This window comes from Ursus americanus, chromosome 19 (genome assembly GCF_024610735.1).
Source record: "Ursus americanus isolate L20-20 chromosome 19, mUrsAme1.1.p, whole genome shotgun sequence".
Taxonomy (NCBI): domain Eukaryota; kingdom Metazoa; phylum Chordata; class Mammalia; order Carnivora; family Ursidae; genus Ursus; species Ursus americanus.
In genome coordinates, this window is record NC_142145.1 from 25384859 (window position 1) to 25404597 (window position 19739).

General features: G+C 38.2%; 1 protein-coding gene across 4 annotated transcripts in view; it reads left to right on the forward strand.

Moving 5' to 3' along the window:
• SMAD2 (SMAD family member 2) overlaps positions 1-19311 on the forward strand; it is a 76590-nt gene extending 57279 nt beyond the window's left edge. For 3 of the 4 annotated variants that reach the window (XM_045790026.2, XM_045790023.2, XM_045790024.2), the window contains 6 exons: positions 278-352; positions 10094-10147; positions 11460-11672; positions 14373-14510; positions 14690-14834; positions 18748-19311. In XM_045790026.2, the coding sequence (XP_045645982.1) occupies positions 278-352; positions 10094-10147; positions 11460-11672; positions 14373-14510; positions 14690-14834; positions 18748-18871 (749 nt within the window). In that variant the 3' untranslated portion in view covers positions 18872-19311. The remainder of the gene's footprint in view (positions 1-277; positions 353-10093; positions 10148-11459; positions 11673-14372; positions 14511-14689; positions 14835-18747) is intronic. The other variant, XM_045790025.2, reaches the window with a different exon arrangement.
• Positions 19312-19739: the final 428 nt, after the last annotated feature.

Below are 19739 nucleotides of genomic sequence, written 5' to 3' on the forward strand. Positions count from 1 at the left end.
ATATACATATGGGAATGAGCCAGATATGTAAATAATAGCTAAGAAAATATGCCTAGAGAGCTTGATTATATTACAAGTAGGCTTTAAGGATTCACCTGTAAGATTTGGATCAGAACCTGAACCATAAGCCCTCAGTACCAAATATTGTGTTTAATAATAATGTTATATAATATTCTTATTTATTATTCAGAGTGATTCTTTGGTTTTCTTTAGTAGCTAGGAGAAAGGTGGTGAGATTCAGTGGCACCTGTGCTTGATTTGTTCTAAACTTTTGTAGAAACGCCGCCTCCTGGATATATCAGTGAGGATGGAGAAACAAGTGATCAACAGATGAACCAAAGTATGGATACAGGTAAAACTTATTTTTGAAAATTCCTCAGTAATGAGATACACATTTTTGCCCTGTGTAAAACCCATGAGAATCATTTGTGACTCTTCCATGTGGAGAAGTTGAGACATACATCACAAAAAGAACCTTCTATATTGAGGTAATTATATTTGAACCATCCAAAGGAGGGCCCTGTTGTCAATGAAAAAGTTAACGCTGTTTTGCAGAATAATTGTTATAATTTTCTCTCATTAGATTAAATGAAAATCTGAGAGCATCCAGTAGTTTACTCTTTAAGTATTCCGTGCTTCTGTTCAAAGTTTTAGTTACCCAATGAGTAAATGTCTTTGTGATGAAAAACCGTAATGAGCCCAGTAACAGATTTTCTGAGAAATTTGGAGGTGGGGGATGAGAATCAGATTTTCAGTGCTCCTTTAACTTAATAGTTAGTTCTGAATGATAGTAGATTGTTTACACAAAATACCTTGTACCTGACCTAATTCAATTAATTTCTAATTTTTAGCTATCCACTCCAGACACAGTGGTGAAAAAGTTTTAGCATGTAATAAACATTACATGTGCCAGAGCTTTAAAACAGTTATTATGTAATAAAATGTATAATCCACCAGCACTAATTAGGTTACCAGTGAGGTAGCTGTGGTGTCACTGTAATTGTCTGGTTTGTTCTGTTCTGTAATCCTGTCTGTAGTCTTAAGAATTGGATTCTTCAATATCACAGCCTGTCACATTACACCATCAGCTTTTCTACACAGTTTATACTAAAGCATTCTGTAGTTACGATAATCTAAGTTATTTTTAAATGGATTAACATTGGCGGGGGGAGGGGGGACTGGGAACCAGCTTTTGCAATAATTCTGTTGTTTAAATCTTTCCGTTATTAGACTCCCAGATAAAGAAGCTTCTGCTATAGCTAATCATACTTGTAACTGTTCAGAGTAGTAGATGACCAAGAAATGTAGATAATCTAATGATCACTGGAAATAACACGTACATCTTAATGTGGATGTCTTATTGCAAATGATATTTGGCTTTCCAAATTTATCTTCCTAATACACCTGTATATGCCAAAGATCGGTATTCCTGAACCAACCATGTTCCTTTTTGATGGACCACTGCCACTGTGACTTTTAAAGTGAATGCCAAGAAAAGATGCTCAACATCATTAGCCATCAGGGAAATGCAAATCAAAACCACAGTGCCCACCGCCCTTGGGCACTTGGGCACTTCACACCCACTACATGGCTATGATCAGAAAAGGACAGTGGCAAGCATGGGTGAGGATGTGGACAATCGGAGTCTTCATATGTTGCTGTTGGGAATGCAGAATGGTCGAGTTGAAAAGTTTGTTGTTCCTTAAAAAGTTAAATATAGAATAACAGTATGACCCAGCAGTTTCACTCCTAGATATATACCCAAGAAAATTGCAAACACGTCCATACTAAACTTGCACACAAATGTTCACTGAAGTATTATGTGTACTAGTCCAAAGTGGAAGTAGCACATTTGTCCATCAGATGATGAGTGGACAAATTAAAGGAGGTATATGTGTATGTCAGAATATTATTCAGCCATATAAAAAAAAATGATGTACTGATACATGGTACCACATAGATGAACCTCGAAAGCATTATATTAAGTGAAAGAAGCCGGACACAGAAGGCACAGTACACAAATCCCTAGTTGATCATATTGCTAACACAGGGTAGGAGCAATAAGGTGGAGATAATAAGTGGTTATGATAAAGGGTCAAATTTGAGAAGGGGAGAATAAGTGGACTCAGCTAAAATGGATTCAGTGTTTAGTGGCTTGCTTTAAACCTAACCTAATATTCCTAATTCTGTTTCTGTGGGGAAATGTTACTTTTTCAAAACGATACATGTAAATTATTTCTTGTAATGATAATGCGCACATCTGATTCATAAGATGCTAAAAGTCGGTTTAACTACCAGTCTTCTACCTGCTGTCCATTCCTTTCTTGGTGCCGTGGCAAGAAAGTTCTAACTGATGCACAACCCCAATTTAGAACAAAATTGAACTCTCTTTAAACTCTGGTTTTTTAGAATTGTGGGGATTTTCTAGATATTTCATTGATCTCTAACTAAATTCTGTTATGGTCCAAAATATACCATGCATGATGTCAGTCTTTGGAAATTTACTAAAAATTATTTTATGCCACAACATATCTTATTTGCGTTGAGAAGAATTCCATGTGTAATTGAAAAGAATGTCTGTTCTGCACTTACAGAGTTCTCTATGTCATTTAGGGTATGTTTGATGGTGGTGGTTAGATCTTCCTAATCCTCTCATTTTTTTCTACTTGTACTCTCAGTAATGGAGAGCAGCATTAATGTCTCCAGCTCTGATTTTGGTCCTGTCAGTTTTTGCTTCGTGTATTTTGAATCTCCGTCTTTAACTGGAGCACATTTAGAATGATTATGTCCCTCTGATGAATTGACCTGTTATAAAATGTGTCTCCTGTTCACATCACCATGTCTTATTTTTTCAGTGGTTGTATGGTATAGCTTTCATCCTTTTACTTTCAGCCTGTCCATATCTTTGTATGTCAGATGTGTTCCTCATGGACAGCGTTGCATGTCTTTATCGATGTCTGTCTTTTAATTAGAAGATTTAGTCTATTTTTATGTAGTGTCATTATTGATATCATTGGGTTTGGGTTACCATTTTACTGTTTTTTATTTGTCCCATCTGGTTTTTGTTCCTCTGTTGTTACTTTTCCTGAATTCTCTCAGATTAATCAAATGTATTTATGTTTGAATCCATTCTATTTACACTCTTGACTTTTTAACAGTACCACTTAGTAATGTTCTCGTGATTACAACGTATATCCCAATTTTATCACCTTCTGCTTAGGTTGTTAAGTTGTAGTATTTTACAACCTCATCATGCACAGTGTAAGAATTTTGTAACACTAATTCCATCCACCTGCCTCTGTTTGTGCTGCCCTTGTCATTTGTCTTACTTACATATGTGTATAAATCCCAAAGTATCTTATTTTTGCTTTAGACTTTGGGTTGTTTTTTTTTTTAATTTTTAAGGAATTAAGAAGTAACTTTTTGTATTGGCCTGCATATTTACCATTTCTGCCCTTTCTTCCCTTCCTCTAGACATGTGTCCAGTTGCTTTGGCACTATTTGTTGAAGAGACGTTTCTTTCTCCATTGATTTACCTTGGCTCCTTTGTGGATAAGTGGGTCTAACTTCTGCCGTTAGGCCAATTCAGTGAATTTATTTCATATTATCTATTTTTTAGTTTTACAGTTTCCATTTTAAAGTCCTTTTCTGGTAATTCCAGTACCTGCTTCATATGTAGTCTGCTTCTGTTGACTTTTATCTTTTCATTAAGGGTCAGTTTTTCCTACTACTTTGCATGTTTCACGTTTGTTTTTTAATTACACGCTAGGTATTGTGTCTAAAATAATACTAGAGAGTAATATAGATAATATTCTCCCCTGGAAAGCCTTCTCCTTTTCTCTTTCCGGTTGCTAAGTTGAGGGGCTGATCTCTTCCACATGATCAGGACTTGAGTCGGATGGGTGATGATTCGATGTTTTAATTAATGTCAGATCACCACAGGCTTGAAGGTAGGGCTAGCCTCCTACTTCAGCAGGCTTTCAGATGCGAGTGTGGCAAGACTGCAGGCTCTCTCACTGCTTTCCAGCCTTTCCCAAAACTTCTGTGCTACCCTGTACTCCACTAAAGACGTGTGGGTTAGAATTGGCTGACAGACAGGAGGACTGCATCCATGCTTGGGCTTCTCGATTCCATTTTGCCTGCGCCTGGCCATTAAAATGTTGGTTGGGTTTTCCTTGGACAAGCCCACTCCTGTGTGTGTCTGTGTCTTGACTTGGCGGCACTCTCAGTGATGATGGTCCCCACTCTTGCTTCCATAGGAAGACTTCACCCCCTCTGCAAACTAGTTCACTTAGACTTAAAGAGATCTACAGCTTTTTGGTAACTGTAAAGAAAAATAAAATTGTTTTAGTGTTTCCAGTATTTCCTTACAGTTATTTTTCTCAGTCTTCTGTGTTATAATTATAAGGGGAACCCTGTAGAAGTTGCTAATAAAAACAAAAGAAGAGCACCTTTATTCTTAAAAACAGAATTCATGCTCATTGGAAATTTAAAAATGCATAGCACGTAATAAACATGAGGAAAATGTGTATTTTTTGAGCTGGAATTGACATACTACATATGACATGTCTTTCTTTTTTCTTCTTCTTTTCTTTTTTTGCTTTAGCTAATGTTTCTACCATTCTGTGTCAAATAAAAGTATTTTACAGATGAAATTATAATGCTATACCATTTTGAATTCTATACCAAGTGAATGTTCATTATAAAAAATTAAATTTAGGTAAAACAAGAAAATACAAGCAATCCATGTAATTTCCATCATCTAACAATAATTATACTCTTAATTTTAAAAGGTTCAGTGTTTTACAAAAACTAAAAACACAACACTGCAGTGGACATCATAGAAAAAGAGCTAAAAAGTGCCAGAAATTTGCACCTAGGATGTGACATTCTGGACACCCTATTCTTGGCTACCGCAGTAGTCTTCCTCTGGCTGGTTTCTAGATGTGGGGAGAAATGCATGCTTTTGAGGTACATTGCTGAGGTGTAGGTCTTGCTTGGTGATTAGGTAGGTAGGGCCAAGGTTGAAGGAGTAGCCCAGCATGATTCCGGGTTTTCTGGAAGGTCTGTGAAGGCAATTGGTCTGTACTCAGTAAATTAGGTTTGTTAAATCTTGCTTTTAAAAAGCCTTTTTGGTCTAAAAACAAAATAGATAATTTTAGTTCTTCAGGATTTTTTCTGTAATATGAAAGCAAAGGAATGCATTTAAGACCTGTAAGTCCCTTTGTATATGCCTTTTGAAAGAATAATTCTCGTTTTATTGTTTCACTTGTGTGCTATTTATGGTTGGCTAATTTACTCAAAGTTATTAATATATTTTTAGCCATTAGTTTTGCTCAAAAAAATTCAAACTAATTTTAATATTCATTCAAAAAATTATAAAATTAAATACTAAACATGTAATTTCTCTCATACAAAATGAATTCCTTTTAGAGCAAACACTTAACTGTAAAAAATGAAACCCTATAATTTTTAGTACATGACAATGAGGAATTTCTAAAATAACCTAAGTAAGAAACATGTCAAGTGTAAAATCATCAGAGAAAATATCAACAAATTTGAATGCATAAAATTTAAAATGTTACGACCACACACCTATTAGAATGGCCAAAGTCCAAACACTGGCAATGCCAAATGCTAGTGAGGATGTGGGCCAACAGGAACTCTCATTCATTGCTGGTGGGGATGCGAAATGGTACAGCTCCCCTGGAAGACACATGGGCAGCTTCTTACAAAACTAAACATACTCTTACCGTATGATCCAGCAGTCACGCTCCATAGTGTTTAGCCAGAGGAGCTGAAAATGTATGGACACACAGAAGCATGCAGATGGATGTGTAGAGCAGCTTTGTTCATAATTGCCAAAAGTTGGAAGCACTCAGTAGGTGAGTGGATAAGTAAACAGTGGTACTTCCAGAGAATGCAGTATTATTCAACACTAAAAAGAGCTACCAAGTCATGAAAAGACATGGAGGAACCTTAAATACATATTTCGAGTGAAAGAAGCCAATCTGGAAAGGCTACACACTTTCTTGACTCCAACTATATGAGATTCTGGAAAAGGAAAAACTATAGATGCGATAAAAAGATCTGTGATATCCAGGAGTCAGAGGGGAGGAAGAGAGAAATGGAGGACAGGGGATTTTTAGGTAGTAAAACTGTTTTGTATGATACTACATGGTGAATATATATTATTACATGTTTGTCAAAACCCATAGAATGTACAACATCAAGAATGAGCCCTCATGTAAACATGGGCTTTGGGTGATAATGACGTGTCAATGTCAGTTCCTCGATAGCAACAAATGAACCATTGCGATGCTGGGTACCATTGCAGGGAGATCATACATGTAGGTGTACATGGCTGTATGGGAGTTCTTGGTACTTTCTGCTCACTTTTGCTGCGAACCTAAAACTGCTCTAAAAAATGATGTCTGATTTGGGCGCCTGGGTGGTTCAGTCAGTTAAGTGTCTGCCTTCAGCTCAGGTCATGATCCCGGAGTCCTGGGATCGAGCCCTGCATTGGGCTCCCTGCTCATCGGGGAGTCTGCCTCTCCCTCTCCTCCTTCCCCCACTCGTGGGCTCTCTCGCACTTGCTCTTATAAATACATACATACATACATACATACATAAAATCTTCAAAAAAATAAAAAGTCATGTCTAATTAAAAAAAATTAACGTCACCTTGAAAGCTATATCGAAAGAAACCAAAAACTTGGGGAAATATTTGCAAATGAGTGACTGGTCTAATTGATTTCAATATTTAAAACCACTTACAAATCAAGAAGAAAAAAATAATAAGTAATAGAAAAAAAGGACAGAAAGTATATGAATGTACTATTTACAACAAAAATAAAAATTAAAAAAATAGAGTAGTCTTTTTCACCCTGTCAGTCAAGTCGGCAAATGTCAAAAGGTAGTGACATGGTGTGAAGAAACACTAGCTCATAAATTGTTCAGTGCACTAAATAAACATTTTGGGAGGTACTTCGGCAGTTACAGAAATTTAATACACATTCCTTTTAGTCTAAAGTTTCCTCATTGAAAAATGTATCCTACAGCTATATGCAAACTTGTATACAAAGATACACAAGGATTCCTCTAGATGTTTAGCTGCCAGTACTACTAGTAACCACTGCCTGAATACTGAGGTATTTATTATTTCGCATAACCAGAGGTTGCAGACCTCAGTAGCAGCAGCATGAATATATAAGTAACTCATAGGTTAATTATCAATTTGCCTCTTTCTAATAAATTGTTAGCTTAATTTAACTTTTTAAAATTTTATGTGTGATTATAATGAACCATTCTTCTAAATCTGTAATTCTAACTGGTGACTTCTGTTAAGTGATAAGTATTTCATAGAGGAATCAATAGTTAAGAGATATGAATAATTGGGCAGTTTCCTCCATTTCTCACAGTAGCTTTGTTTATTTTACATCAGCTTCAGGAAATGGTGAGTTTTAGTTCATTGTTCTAAATATATTTTGACCTTTCTTGGTGGAACCTGTTGTGATTGCCAACAGATTTTTCAAGCTGAGGAACAAAAAAAGAACTTAAGAACTTAATTTTCTTATGGAAGATTATTCTGATTATCACCTGATCTCTAGTTTTGATTCATCTCTTTATCTGGGGGTTGCCGTTCTACCTGTGTCACCTGGTATTGTGTGTCGTGGTTGTCGCGGGGGCGGGGGGGCGGGCAGGGGTCCGACCTGCCTTAGTCTACAGCTGCACCGTTGCTGTGATATTTGAAGTGTGGCAGCTGTAGGTCATGCTTTTGTACATAACTTTCCGAAATAGGAAAGATGATCAGAAAACAAAATGTATTCTGTAATTACAAAATTAATTAACAACATTTGCAACAAATGTGTCTTTAAAATTTAATTACATGGAATTGAGTTGATGTAGTCTCTGAATAATTCCATTTTTTTCTTTCTGTGTTTGTGGTGGTTCTTATTTTATGTATTTATGCCCCCTCCCATTATTTTCTTGATTAGTTTTAACCTCTTTACCTAAAACTGGAAGAAATGGCTAATTTTTTAAGAAAATACAATTTACCAAAACTGACTACAGAAAATAGAGCTATCTTAACTTTCATAGAAGAAATAGAGAAGAAATGTCCTAGGGTAAACCTAGAAAATTATTAACTGCAAACAATTTTGCACAGGAATTCCACCAAACTATTAAGAAATGTTTTATTACAGTGCTGTTTAAACTGTTATAGAACATAAAAAAGACATAAAGCTCCTAGATTGTCTTCTTGAGGCAGTGTAACATTGCACTTGCAGTGTAAATCTATAGACCAGTATTGTTTGAGATCTTTTTCTTTTTTTCAATGTTTTATTTATTTGAGAGAGAGCATGAGCGGGGGAGGGGCAGGGGGAGAAGCAGACTCCCTCCTGAGCAGGGAGCCCAATGCAGGACTCTTTCCCAGGACCCTGGGATCATGCCCTGAGCTGAAGGCAGATGCTTAGCCCACTGAGCCACCCAGACGCCCCTGTTTAAGATTATTGATGCAGAGGGGCGCCTGGGTGGCACAGCGGTTAAGCGTCTGCCTTCGGCTCAGGGCGTGATCCCGGCGTTATGGGATCGAGCCCCACATCAGGCTCTTCTGCCATGAGCCTGCTTCTTCCTCTCCCACTCCCCCTGCTTGTGTTCCCCTTCTTGCTGGCTGTATCTCTGTCAAATAAATAAATAAAATCTTAAAAAAAAAAAAAAAGATTATTGATGCAGAAATGCTAAATAAGGAATTTTATCTCACATCCTCAGATCCGCCTCGTACTTAATGGTAAAATACTAGAAATATCTCCTTAAAGTTAAGAGTAAGTCAAGAATATCCAGCTGTCATGACTGTTTTATCAAAGTGTGACACCCCAAAATGATTGATAAAACACACAAAAAGTTTTTTAATTCTACTTAATGAAAATTATGAAGAGTCAAAGACAGATGACCAAATATTTACAACCCATAACATAAAAGGACCAATAGCCCCAGTACATAAAGAGCCTTCTAGAAATCAGTGAGAAGAGTGACCCACACCACTGTAGAAATGTGAGCAAAAGAAGAGACTACACACAAAGGAACTGCAATATAAAGAAGTATAAAGCTGCCTGTTCCCTGTTGTTTACAAGTGAAATACAGATTAAAACCATACTTGTGAAAGCATGTTTTCACTGATCAGTGCTAACACCATTCATCCTTGTAACACCAGTTGCTACTGGAACTGTAAACTGGTACAACCCCTATACATGACAGTTTGGGCAAAATCTATCAAAATCATGGTAGTACAGCCCTTGGACCTGGCGGTTTCTCTGTTAAGAAAATGATATGGGGGCGCCTGGGTGGCTCAGTCAGTTAAGCATCTGCCTTCAGCTCGGTCATGATCCTGAGGTCCTGGGATCGAGCCCCACATTGGGCTCTTTGCTCAGCGGAGAGCCTGCTTCTCCCTCTCCCTCTGCTGCTCCCCCTATTGTGTGCTCTTTCTCTTACTCTGTCAAATAAATAAGTAAAATCTTTAAAAAAAAAAAAGATATGATTGAAAATATGCAAAATGTACAAGATTAGTTATTGCAATCTTGGTTCATAAAGCAGAAGATTGAAAATAGTCTGAGTATCTATCAGTACTACACCATCATATAAGCGTATGTGGCTAAGATAGAGAGAGAGGGAAAGAGAAATAAGGACACATCAGCATCCCTGATACAGTAAGTAAAATAAAAGCAAAGTTCAGAACTGTTACCATTTGTATATAAAAAGCAAGGTGGGGGGCAGAGAACAATATATTTGCTTGTGTGGTTCATAGAATATTTCTGGAAGAGTACCCAAAGAACTGGCAACACTGGATGCCTTTGAGAAGGGAACTGAGTAGCTTCTTCTGTACCTTTATATACTGAAGCCTTCAAAATTAAATTCCCATATAGTGCTTGCATATTTTGAAGTCTTAGAATGTAACTTATCTGTATTATTTGTGATCATTAATTACAACTAGATATATCCTCATTTAATTAATTAATTTATTTATTTATTTATTATTTGGTCAGAAGTTCTGGAAGTACTTGCACATCTATTATAAGATTGAATCCTTTTGTTTCAGGATCTCCAGCAGAACTATCTCCTACTACTCTTTCCCCCGTTAATCATAGTTTGGGTAAGTTGCAAATACTCCCCCCCCCCCCCCACCGTTTTACACTATGCCAGTAAATTATATGTCTTCTCCGATAATTACTTTTCATATATATGAGAAACGGATTCCAATGAATAATCAAATGATTGTTCAAATTTGTGCTTTTTAAAAATGATAATTTGCCTTAATACTACTAAAAGTGTTTTCTATTGACATTTACGAGCATAAAAACCTAATAAATCTTTCTATTCATGGAAATCGTATTCTTCATGGAAAGTGTTATGACCTATTATGGCTAGATTTATATGGGTATGTTTATTTTAGGATATGTTTTGTAATAGCAGTTATTAATATGAGGTGTATATCCATATATATGTATGTATGTATGTATACACGTATGTGGGGCATGGGAGGGGTGTGTGTGTGTGTGTGTGTACATTGTGAGTTAATTCTTAGCCTTCAGTTTACCTCAGTATTTCACAATGTCTCTTCAGTTTCTACACATTAGGAATTTAGTCTACAATATTTACATTTTTTTCCCATTATAATCCTTACGTCTTTTTTTTTAAAGATTTTATTCATGTGAGAGAGAGAGAGAGCACAAGAGGGGCAGAGGGAGAAGCAGACTCCCCGCTGAGAGGGCAGACGCTTAACCAACTGAGCTACCCAGGCGCCCCTGCTTGTGTCTTTTAATCAAAATTATAGAAGTTAAATTTATGTGGTCCTAGTTTTCCCATGAAATATGTAAATTCTTTTGATTCCATATTCTGTTTTCACTTCCATGCTTTTTGTGTTTTATTACTTTCTGTTCCTTGTGTATGCGTGGGTTTTCTATTTTTGTAACTAGGGTAACTCATGGAGAATCTCCTGTTAAAATAGACAATGTCAAAAATATGTCGTATTTTGTATCCTGTTATTATGATAGAATTTTTCTTCTTGTGGCTTTTGACTCAGTCCTCGCTCCAGCTTTATTCCACTTCATCCTACCCCCAAATTAGTTTTATTATGCAAGTTGATTTACTTTGCCTGCGATGGGTTTATATTTGAACATGAACTTGGATAATACTACCAGTAGAACATGACCCACCATAAAGTCTAAAAAAGATGTTTGAAGATTAGATGACTTTATGAGATGGGGGAAATTTGAAACTGAGAATCTGGTGTGATCTACTGGAAACTGGAGTTCGTGGTGTAGATGTTAAGTCCGCTTCCTGAGCGGTCGCCAGTGGAGGCTGGCATAGAGCGTGTACAGATATCTGATGATATTCAATCTCTTCTTGGCTTGAACTGTTCACACAACATTTCGTGCTTTTATGGGTTTGGTTTTTTTCCCCAGATTTGCAGCCAGTTACTTACTCAGAACCTGCATTTTGGTGTTCAATAGCATACTATGAATTAAACCAGAGGGTTGGCGAGACCTTCCACGCGTCACAGCCCTCCCTCACTGTAGACGGTTTCACAGACCCATCCAATTCAGAGAGGTTCTGCCTAGGGTTGCTCTCCAACGTCAACCGAAATGCGACTGTAGAAATGACAAGAAGACATATAGGTACGTGTTTTTCCCTTGTGTGAAGAACCATTGCCATCTCCTCATAACGGGAGCCCTGTGTGGTTTACCACATCAAGAGCTTGTGTGCAGTCGCCTGCCTCGTCTCTGTCCGTGTCCGCGCACGGCTTCGCTGCTCTCACAGATCTGCACACCCTTACCTTTGCTCCTCTCTGTTTGACACCCTTGATGCTGTCAAGTCCGTCAATAAATAGGTGTTAAAATTACTTTGCTGAGTCTCGTCTCGACCAGTCATGAGATTGTCATGTTCAGAGTTCAGAATTATCATTTTAACAGACCATGACTTTTTTTCAGTTTGTTGATATCTGGTATTTCCCCCTTCCATGAGTTCATATATTAAACAGTTAAATCTGCTCACCATCGATCCGAAGCAAGAGATTTTTAAATAAGAACTGCTATTTAATACATCATTCAAAAAATAATTCTGTGGCATCTCAAAATGTAGTAGTCCCGGTATCCTTTTAGCACGTTTCTGAGGTCAGAACTGTTTTCATAATGCTACTAAGATCCTCTTTTCCTTTTTCACTCTTGTTCACTCATGAATGTACAGTGAAATAGCCCAGAAACTACAAGGCATATGATTTTGCAAGTGACTGCATGTAGGATCTGACGAGAATCCAGCTCTCTTCTGTTAAGCCAGACATTAGGGAGAGTTGCAAAAATGTGAAGCGTTGCTATTCTCACTAATTTTGGGGGGGAAGGGAAGTAGTTATTTTTCATAACCGTGTTATTCATGTGAATATATAATAGGTTTATTATTTAGATTTTTAAATGAACTAATGCATTTTTTTGAATCTCAGTTTTACTATCAAATGTGATAAGTTTCCATAGATGGAGTCCACATAACAGCGACTCTTTGAGGTCTCCAGTATTTTTTTTGGCAGTGAGGTAAAAAAAAAAGTTTGAGTGCCACTAATATAACTGAACAGAGTTCTCATTACCTTAAAGTAACCCTCTTTTAACAATAGTTTGCTTCTGTTTCTGATGAATTAACTGTCGCTTCTTGTGAGAAATAACGCCGGTCACTAAACAGTAGGCGTGACTGCGCAGTGCTGTGACTTGGCTCCGTGTGGAATTTCTCACATCTTGCTTGCTGTGTACATTTTGTATCATCTTAGGTGTCTTGTAGGTAAGGAGGGCTTCTGAATACCCGCCCGATCCTTAACTAAAATAGTTCTGTTTCTGCCTGTGTTTTAATTGGGGTTCTGCAAACAGGTAACAGAAGGTTTTCTCTACCGTGTATACTTCTCTACACAATCTTAGGTTGCTGTAATTATTGAATTGTCTTTTTACTTTTGATTTCTAACTTATCAGGTGGTTTTGATCAGAGACTATAGCCTGGAAAATCTCTACTTTTTGGATTTAATCTTTTCCTGCTGGTCAAGTACATGTTTGGTGGTTTCACAATATTCTGTGGTTGTGAGAGCAGGGTGTCAGGTTCTGTGTTTATGTGTTAAATCTGGCCTGTAGGTGGTTCTGTTAGTTTTCTTGTGTTGCATAACACGTTACCACACTCTTATCAGCCTGAAACAACACAAATTTGTGATGTCACAGTTGCTGCAGATCAGGAGTCCAGGCATGGGTTAGGAGTCTCCTCCGGGTCTCAGAAGAGTAGACCATGGTGTTGACTGGCCGTGTTCTCGTCTGGAGCTTGAGGTCCTCTTCCGAGCTCACGTGATTGTTGCAGAGTCTACTTCCCTGAAGTTGTGCCCCGAGGTCCTCATTTCCTCCAGACTGTCCGCTAGAAGGTGCTCTCAGCAGCTAGAGGCCACCGGCATTCCTTGCCGCATGGACCCTCCGTCTTCACAGTGAGCCGCGGAGAATCTCTGCCGCTGAACCCTCTCATTTTGAATCCGCTTTCACCAGGGACAGCCCGGTCCTTTCTAAGGGATATCACCTGATTAAGTCAGGCCCACCAAAAGAAAATCTCCTTTTCTTGAGGTCAGCTGATTTGAGATCTTAATTACATCTGAAAAACTCCTTAATCGCAGCACCTAGATTCATGCTTGACTGAATAATAGAGATGTATACACACCAGGGGTGAGAACCTCAGCTGCTGTCTTAGATCTCTGCCTTTCATGGTTGGCTTTTTTAAATCCTTATGTCACTAATATTTTGTTTGTGTTTGATTTGTTAGATTTTGAAAGAAGTCTGTTAAAATCTCCCAGCATATTTTTTCCTTACCTAATTCTGCTTATCTATCTAGGGATTTGGTTGTCACCTTAATATGTAATTTTAAAAGGGACACATGACTTTAATGTCTTCATTTTTATTTGCTTTTTTCTTAACCTTAGTGGGATTGTTAAGGAAATACTATTTATTATAGTGAAGGCATATTTATTCAGAGTTAATTCCTTTAAACTTAATTTCTTTTACTTATTTTAAAATAATACATAATTTGTATGAAATTCTTTATTTTACTAGCCATGTACTTTTCTCCATTGTCTAAATACTTTTGATAAGCATGTCTTATTTTTTGAAATCAATAAAATCATTGTTAAAACATACTTGGAAAAATATAGAGTGGTATGCTTCAAAGTTAGGCTCCAGAAAGGCATCGCTGTGGGAAGGGTTATCAAAATAGCTTCCATCATTTTAATACTCGTCCAAGAAGAGACTCTTCCAAAGTCATGCTGAAACAGGAAGTGTTATAAAACTAATCCCATATGTATTTTGTTTTAGGAAGAGGCGTGCGCTTATATTACATAGGTGGGGAAGTTTTTGCTGAGTGCCTAAGTGATAGTGCAATCTTTGTGCAGAGCCCCAACTGTAATCAGAGATACGGCTGGCACCCTGCAACAGTGTGTAAAATTCCACCAGGTATGGATACACCAATGTCGATCAACCTATCCTATCAACTTGCTGAGCTTTTCCAGTTGCTGTTAATTTTAGGAATCGGGGGATGATTTGCATGCTCATTTTTTAAGCTCTGTAGCCCTTTTAAAATGATCGTCTTACAGTGGTTTTCTTTACACAATTTTTACTTTTTTCAATCATAGGCTGTAACCTGAAGATCTTCAACAACCAGGAATTTGCTGCTCTTCTGGCTCAGTCTGTTAATCAGGGTTTCGAAGCCGTGTATCAGCTAACTAGAATGTGCACCATAAGAATGAGTTTTGTGAAGGGGTGGGGAGCAGAATACCGGTATGAAATACATATTCAGTTCTTAAATTCTGTCATGTAATTCTTTTTTCTTGGGTTCTTTGCATCTCCTGGAGTTTGCATGTGTTTCTTTTCCTTAAGGTTATGGAGTCAGCAGAACAGATGCAGAATAACAAAAGGGAGTTGGGGGTCTCTGCATTCACAGCTTCCGCAAATGCCTGTGCTGGCTTTGTGGAAGACAGGTTTACAACCTGTTCAGGCACGCACTGAAGTGTAATGCAGGGTGTTAAATACCATCCGGGGGGGAAGGGGTATATTTGAAGGCGTATGTCAGTTCACGCAAAGAGAGACATTTTCCCTGGGGCTCTGGGAAGGCTTCTGGTAGAGATGGCACATGGTCTGAGTTCTGAAAGATGCATAGCATTTCAGTTAGGAGGGCTTGGGGAACGACCATCCTGACACTAGAATGCAGTGCAGTTGGACTGGGGTTCAGAAGGTAAGGAAGAATACGGCCGGACAGCTGAGTTGAGACCAGCTGAATGTAAGGTTGAGGTCGACAGGAGAGCGTACTTCTTCCATGTCAGGCGCTGGGCCGTGTTTTCAGTGCAGTACATACACGTTTCGGCCTGGCTAAAAATTACTCTTTCTGTGCTCTCTTTTTTTTATATGGTTGGAAAAAATGGTTCATACTAATACTTATTTGGAAATAGGCTTAGAAAAGATTTGATACTTTGCCCAAAGACACTTTGTAAGTGGTGGAGTTGGGACTTGAAGAAAGCTCTCCTTGACTCTTAACACCCTCTCCAAGGAGAGTAGTAACAGTGACATAATGAGTTCTACAGAAGCTAATTTGTCATCAGGGGATAAGATAGAGTAGGTTATTGCCAAATTAAACGGTGGATTGGATTCCACATCAGAGAAAGGGAAGACTTCCTTAGTATCTCTAAGGCTAGAACTCTAAGTAAAATACCTAGTCCTTCTCCAGTTCACACTGCTACTCTCTGAAAGCCTGCATGTGAAGATAGTCATAGGGCGTAGCAGGAGTATTCCTCTTTCATCCGGCAGTTTGGGCCCTTCAAAAAGTATTTCATTTCATTTGGACTTGATTCTCTGTCTTCAGCAAATTTTGGGAGGTGTGTGCCTCTTGAGACGGTGAGACTTGAGGTCTGCTGGTTGAAAACTTTATCATGTTATATATTTTTATCTTAGCATGAAGACTTATTATTTTGTCCAAGTTCTATTAGAATAATTCATTTAATCATTTCCCTTTCGAGGTGTGATGCCTTTAAAATGCAGAGTTGCTTTTTGCCTTGCACTGGAATTGGCCTGAGTTGATACTAAAAATGAGATTCAAATGGTACTATCTGATACCAGGTGTTAGGTCACACGTTTTTTTTTTTTCTTCACAAGATGAGAACACTGCACAACATGGTAGTAGAAATTTACTGCAGTTAAACATGAACTGCAGAGGGCGGGGAGAATTCCACGTCTGTTTGTAGCTCTGCTGCTAAGGACAGTTTTAATTGGTGGAGAGAGGTGCTGTCCTTCGTGCACTGTGGACTCTGCCATTCTTAAACCCCGAGAGAGTTTAAAATCTGTAATTACGAGAAGCAGTAATATACAGTATGTTTTTATTGGTATAGAGTTAGAGGCATATCTACTTTGGATAATAAAAACTAGGTTCCTTTAACATTTACAGATACGAATAATGTCAGGTACTTTTCTATCTGTGAACTGTTGGTGGTTGCCAGGAACTTTTTATCCTTAATGACACTGGAGCTGAGGAGATAGATCTAATGGCTAGATTTCTAAAACTGTTTTTCAGTTTCTGTAATACCAGCATGTTTGCCAGTATAAAGATCAGGAAATGTAGTAAACAGGAAATACAGATGTGCAAAGAATTTATATTTAAGTGAGAAGAATGTCGGAGTTCAGTGAATTGGTACTGAAGTGAGTAAATAGGTAGGGGATAAATAATGCCTCGGGTGCATTTCTGTGCCCAAATAATAGTCACAGCCTTCTGAAACCTACTCCCCCACTCAGTGGCCTGGATTAAGAATTATTCCTGAAGGTTCTGCTAAGCTAGTAATAAATGATCTGATTGAAAACAAACTGAGAAATACTCAGAATTCAGCAAATGACAGAATCAAAATTAAAAGAGATCTTGGCCATGGGGCGCCTGGGTGGCACAGTGGTTAAGCGTCTGCCTTCGGCTCCGGGCATGATCCTGGCGTTATGGGATCGAGCCCCACATCAGGCTCCTCCGCTAGGAGCCTGCTTCTTCCTCTCCCACTCCCCCTGCTTGTGTTCCCTCTCTCACTGGCTGTCTCTATCTCTGTCGAATAAATAAATAAAAATCTTAAAAAAAAAAAGTAAAAGAGATCTTGGCCGAAGCCCACAGAAGGCCTGACCTGAGGGAGAGCTAGAAGGCAGGAGGAACTTTCTGTGAGGAACAATAGGAAGAACAGAGGGGAAGGTGGAGAAGGGTCAGTCTTGCCTCTGCCTCCTGGATAATGTGAGTTAACTTGTGAAGTGTGCCGGTGCAATCTTAAGCTGCATAAACCGAAGTGTACTATCTAAATCAAAATAAGATAGTGAGTTTGTACTCTGATTTGAGACTGTGGTATTACGTTCCACGTGTCATGTTTTAGGAATGATCGCATATCAGCATGTCTCAGTGTATCTCAGACCCTGAGACAAGGATTCAAGTGCAAGGAGTTTATTCAGGAAATGGAGGAAGCACTGCTAAGGAAGGCGGAAGTGGGGAAGTGAGGTAGGGGAGGGAAGGCAGCCAAAACCATTATGAAGCCATCTGCTGTACTGGGTGGGTCATTAGAGCTGTTCCCCTAGGAAAAGGTGGGAAACAGTTACGAACAGACAGAATTCTCCCACCCAGAAGGAAAGGAAACTGGGTGTTTAAATGCCAGTTCCCATGTCATTGGTTGAGGGCCGCTCCCGGGGAGGTTAATTTCCTAGCACTTACAGTCTGCTGCACACGTGGCCAGAGCAGAGAAGTTCTCAGACACAGAAAGCCAGATACACGCCATTGGAAATTGGCTAGAGAACACTGAAAACTCCGAAGGGTATAGTGGGGCGCTGACACCATCTGCTATCGAAAACCACATCCTTTGAAATACAGTTTTAAATTTTGTTGAGCATGTGTCACTTGGAGATGAAGAGTTGATAATGGCCTGTTCTCATGTTTGAAGGGCTGTCACACTGAAGAAGCATGCGGACTCACCGACTTATTGTATATAATAAATAAGACAGAACTCAGATCAGTACATGCAAGTGACAGGATGTCATTGAACAGTTTGTAGTTCCCACAGTCCCGTTATGTCAAAGTACTAGAAGTGTTTCTTATTAAAAGCCTGTATGATGTTTCTAATGGGGATGTTGCTCATTGACTTAGGGAAAGCTGAACTCTAGCTCTTAACATTCTGTGATAAGCTTCGGTCAGAATTCTGTCTTGTTTTGGTATGCTTAAAATTCGAACCCTGTTCCATTTAGACTTTACTTGGTATTCAAGTATCCTCTACCCTGTGGTTGATTATTAAGTAGGGTGACTGTCTTCCGGTGTGCTTGGGATAGTCCTGGTTTGAGTCTCTTGCCCTGGGCTGATTATTAATAGTGACTCTGTTCATTCTTAAACGTGTCTCAGTTTGGATGGTTAAGTACTCAGGTCACCCTCCTCATTTTTAATTTGAGGAGAAAAGAATGTTTTTGTTAATCTCTTTAAAAGCAAAAAAAAAAAATCATTAGAAATATTTTGTTAGACTTTGAGGATTAAATAGTTTTCAAAGTAATAGCTATCCTGACTTAATACTTGTTCAAAAGAATGTAGGGTTTAGTATATATAACCTTTTAATTTATCTAAATTCTTAATGCATATTGCTAAGCATTGCCATGTTGTTCTTTTAATTTCATAATTCTTTTCTTGTATTCTTTTAAATAGAAGGCAGACGGTAACGAGCACTCCTTGCTGGATTGAGCTTCATCTGAATGGACCTCTACAGTGGTTGGACAAAGTATTGACTCAGATGGGATCCCCTTCAGTGCGTTGCTCGAGCATGTCATAAAGCTTCGTCACCACTCAAGTCCCATCAAAAGACTTAATGTAACAACTCTTCTGTCATAGTATTTGTGTGTGGTCCCCATGGACTGTTTACTGTCCAAAAGTTCAAGAGAGAAAACAGCACTTGAGGTCTCATCAATTAAAGCACCTTGTGGAATCGGTTTCCTATATTCGAATATTAGATGGGAAAATTAGTGTCTAGAAATACCCTCCCATACAGGAGAAAGAAAAGATTTTAAAGACTTAACTGATGTCTTGTTGGGCATAAAACTGAGTGTCCCAAAGGTTTATTAATAACAGTAGTAGTTATGTGTACAGGTAATGTATCATGATCCAGTATCACAGTATTGTGCTGTTTATATACATTTTTAGTTTGCATAAATTAGGTGTGTGTGTGTGCTGCTTCTTGATTTAGGCAAGCCTTTATAAAGTTACAGTACCTAATCTGTTATTCCCACTTCTCCGTTATTTTTGTGTGTCTTTTTTAATATATAATATATATCAAGATTTTCAAATTATCATTTAGAAGCAGATTTCCCTTGTAGAAAAACTAATTTTTCTGCCTTTTACCAAAAATAAACCCTTGGGGGAAGAAAAATGGATTAACTTTTGAAATCCTTGACCTTAATGTGTTCAGTGGGTCTTACACATTCATTTTGTGTTATTTACTGCTAAATCTCACTATATGGAAACTTTGCAGAAAATCTTTCCAGACCTCTTCTCCATTCCCACTTTTGCCCTGATACCAAAACTGTGTAGCATGACATCCTTCACTAGTAATGGTGACTCTGATACTGCCAGCACCAGTTAATTCTGGGGCACAGTACGAGTTCATACGGAGTAAGTCCCTTTGTCTTAAAACAGATTTCAAC